General features: G+C 40.1%; 1 protein-coding gene across 1 annotated transcript; it reads left to right on the top strand.

Annotated features, from left to right (window-relative positions):
• The first annotated feature begins 1686 nt into the window (after window positions 1–1686).
• On the top strand, window positions 1687–3151 carry LOC122071401 (proteasome subunit alpha type-4). The gene is made up of 2 exons (XM_042635746.1): window positions 1687–1846; window positions 2118–3151. Exon 2 carries the CDS (start codon window positions 2131–2133, stop codon window positions 2881–2883), a length of 753 nt encoding a protein of 250 aa, XP_042491680.1. The 5' UTR covers window positions 1687–1846; window positions 2118–2130; the 3' UTR covers window positions 2884–3151.
• The last annotated feature ends 768 nt before the right edge of the window (window positions 3152–3919 follow it).

Genomic DNA, 3919 nt, shown 5'->3' on the forward strand with positions numbered 1-3919 from the left:
TAACAATGTGGGTTGTGCGAATGCACACGAGAGAGGACCGGTATCTCGACCACTACCCTTACATAGCTAAATGAAATGCATCGATTAAGCCTGAACACTCCAACCAGCCACAAGTAGCTCGATAGGAGTGGGAGGCATTCAGTTATGGAAAAATGTCGCCATTGGGAGCGCGCCACCTGGGCTAAGTAGGGTGGCTTGAACAAGCGCAGATGGCTTCAATTCGAACCAAGACCAAACTACCTAGCCCCAACCGAGCCACAACTCTGGTAGACAACCACTACCTAGGTCGGGTGCACTACAGCCGACTGACACAATGATTGTCCAACATAGGAAGAATGACAATTGGTAGCTCGGAATCATGACCGAATGGCTAGCCAGAGGCCGTTCTTTGAAGACTAAAAATAAGTAGCATGCCATCGAGTGCTAAGGATAGGCAAATCGGTCACTGGGTCACTAAATCTGGTCCGTTTAGATAAGTGTGTCAGAGATTGACCCACCAAACTCAGGTCGGTTGTCATTTGATGATTATGGGTTCCTCAACGGAATATGTCCCTCATAAGATATTCCTAATCCAATACGCAACTTCCAAGCAAGAATCAGACCTATCCTAATTAGGAAATGATTCTTAAGGGGACTTCAAATCCTCCCTAGGAGGAGGGAGATCTCCTGAGATACTCAAGGTACGTGGAACTTCCATAGTTGGAACGTTCTCTTGATTCACTCTCCTAATATAGCTTTTGCTATATACAAACTACTCCCAACACTAGGAAGCATGCCAAATTGGGATTCTCTCCATTGTTGTCATTCCTTTCAAGGTGATTGACACTTTTCCATTCTTATTAGATTTTTAGTTTGCATAGATTCCCTCGTTGGATCAGTCCGACTTTCACTCTCTTGTGTTTGTTCCCCTGTGTAGGTTTCACGAGCAACCTATGACGATTTCTTTCCTCAACAATATGCACTTTAATCGTTCGACACATAGGGATCTATCGGATAGTCAGGCCATCACTCTTTTGTGTTTATTCTCCTATGTAGGTTTTGCGAGCAACCTAGGACAATTTCTTGCCACAACAATATGCACCTTTAATCATTCGACACCCAGGTATCTACCGGTTGAACTTAATTTCTTCCATTTTTCAATCAAGTAAGAGGCTTATGTTCATCTTCTTCCCCTTCTTCTTTGAGCTTGTTTGTGCCCAACATTGAGGGAGATGGTTTGGCTACATCCTAAAATCCAATCCAAGGAAAGTAGGGCTTTAGAGCCGATAATTGGGAGTACATTGCCTAAATTGTAAGCATACACGGGCATGGTATGAAAAACACTTTTTTTGTTTGATTTGTAATATACATTCCTGCTTTGTGTAAATTCCAAGAAATAAACATGGCATGGGTAGTTTTGTAAATTCCCATTATTAGGTATCTTGCAATATTCATTAGGGGAAAGGAACTCTATCCGTTCGCGTTCCTACGCCCAGACATAGTTGGACGTAAAAATACCCAACCTGCACAAGCAACTAGGTTTGAAAAAACTTAGCACACATAGGGCAATTGGGACTTCTCACACCCAACTATGTTTAGGCATAAGAATGCCAAACGTACTGGGTTCTTTCCCCCACCTCCAAGCCCAACCCCACTCGCCCTATTCACACCCCCTGCCAAAAAAAAAAAAAAAGGTTGTAAGAAAGGTTAGTTTTGTACTTCTAATTTTTTAGCCAAATAAAGAAGTAAGTTTTATACTTCTTCACTCCAAGCCATTGTATTTCCTGTGCCGCAACCGCATTTCTTTTTCATCACGAAACAAAGGAGAGCGGAGGAGGGGCTAGGTTTCCTATTGACTTCAGCAGAGGTAATATTTTCCACTTCTTTCTTTCTTTTGCTATTTCAATTTGTTAAAACTTCGTGTAATCGGTTCAGGATTTGTTGTTGATTCCTCTTTTCCGATTATTTTTCGGGATCGATCTATACCGTTATTGTTAGATTTGGTTTAGTTTAGTTATAGAATTTTTTTTTTTTTTTTTGATAACAAGTTTGGTTATAGAATTTGTTTAATAAATCGTTTGATGGGAGTTCTGAACTGTAATCATTCTGCTGATATATTGGGTTTCCGGTATTTTCAGTTTGATTATAGAAATGTCTCGGAGGTATGATAGCCGTACTACGATCTTCTCCCCTGAAGGTCGCCTCTACCAAGTGGAATATGCCATGGAAGCGATTGGAAATGCAGGAACTGCTATTGGGGTATTATCAAAAGATGGAGTTGTCTTGGTTGGGGAGAAGAAGGTTACTTCTAAACTCCTCCAAACATCGAAATCCACGGAGAAAATGTACAAAATCGATGACCATGTTACCTGTGCTGTGGCTGGTATAATGTCTGATGCCAACATATTAATTAACACTGCCAGAGTCCAAGCCCAGCGCTACACTTATGCTTACCAAGAACCCATGCCCGTGGAACAGCTTGTTCAGTCTCTATGTGATACGAAGCAAGGTTACACACAGTTTGGTGGGCTCCGTCCCTTTGGTGTCTCGTTTCTGTTTGCAGGTTGGGATAAGAACTTCGGCTTTCAGCTATACATGAGTGACCCTAGTGGCAATTATGGTGGTTGGAAGGCGGCTGCGATCGGGGCAAATAATCAGGCGGCCCAGTCAATGCTTAAGCAGGACTATAAGGATGAGATCACCAGGGAAGAAGCTGTTCAGCTTGCATTGAAGGTACTTAGTAAGACCATGGATAGCACTAGTCTTACATCAGATAAGCTTGAACTGGCTGAGATCTTTCTCTCCCCCTCTGGGAAAGTGAAATATGAAGTTTGCTCACCAGAATCCCTCAGTAAGTTGTTGCTCAAGTCTGGAGTGACCCAACCTGTTGCTGAGGCTTCATGAGTTTATTCCCCTTTGTTACTGTAACTTCATGAGTTTATTCCCCTTTGTTGCTGTATTTCGGTACATGACTTAGTTTCAGGATGTTGGTTTGTCTTCATATTTTAATTTGTGCTTCATTGGGATTGAACATCTTGAGTCAAAGATTTGATGATCCATCTTATGGGTGGAGCTTTGAACAATGTAGTTAATATTTCTTGTTATAGTTTATCATTTGAAACTTGTTGTGCTCTGATACAGTTTCTTCAGATGAAAATTTTAGTTTTATGCATTGATTTTGCACAATGATTTCATTTTGACATGAGAAAAGTTATCTGTACTGGAATAGCTATCAGTTTAAACATATAGTTGGGTCTATTGGAAATCATAGTGTGACATCTTCATTTTACTTGTTCTTTTCGGCAGTTGAAAGATATTGCCCTGCAGTTGGTTTAAATAAATTGACTTTATTTTTATAATTAGTTTCCTGACTAAAGCACTCCATGAGCATGGTATCATGGCCATTTTATTGCAACAGAACTGTATATGGTTTATGTGATCATGCTTGATACCAGTTGTTCAAAATTAAGATATGAATGATTCTAATGCTTTTTATCTTTGACACAGCTTATTCTTGAAGGTGTTGGAGTTAATAATATGTTTGAAAAGGTATTCTGTCATGGGGGTAATTATCTATGGGGAATTTTCAAATTGCTATGTGCTTGTTATTAAATGTTTGGAAAATATTAAATGGAGTTCCCTTTGGGAATTGAGGGATGGGAAAAGAAAAGGATCACCCGATCAATTTGGACATAGTGTGCATTCCAGCAGCAAACGATATCACAATAAGTTTGATACATCATCCAATACCCCTAGAATTGCAGTTAGTTTGTGCTAATTAGAAGAGAGAGTAGCTGCTATTTATTTTCAGAAAAGGGTTAAGGCTAAATGTACGATAAAGCTATATCTTAGTTGGAGTTTTATTAAAGTTGATAAAAAGAGCCTAGGCATGATGGAAACGAGGGTTTTGTGAATGTAGGAGCTGAATTTATGGCGGTGA

This window comes from Macadamia integrifolia, unplaced genomic scaffold (genome assembly GCF_013358625.1).
Source record: "Macadamia integrifolia cultivar HAES 741 unplaced genomic scaffold, SCU_Mint_v3 scaffold_218A, whole genome shotgun sequence".
Lineage (NCBI taxonomy): Eukaryota > Viridiplantae > Streptophyta > Magnoliopsida > Proteales > Proteaceae > Macadamia > Macadamia integrifolia.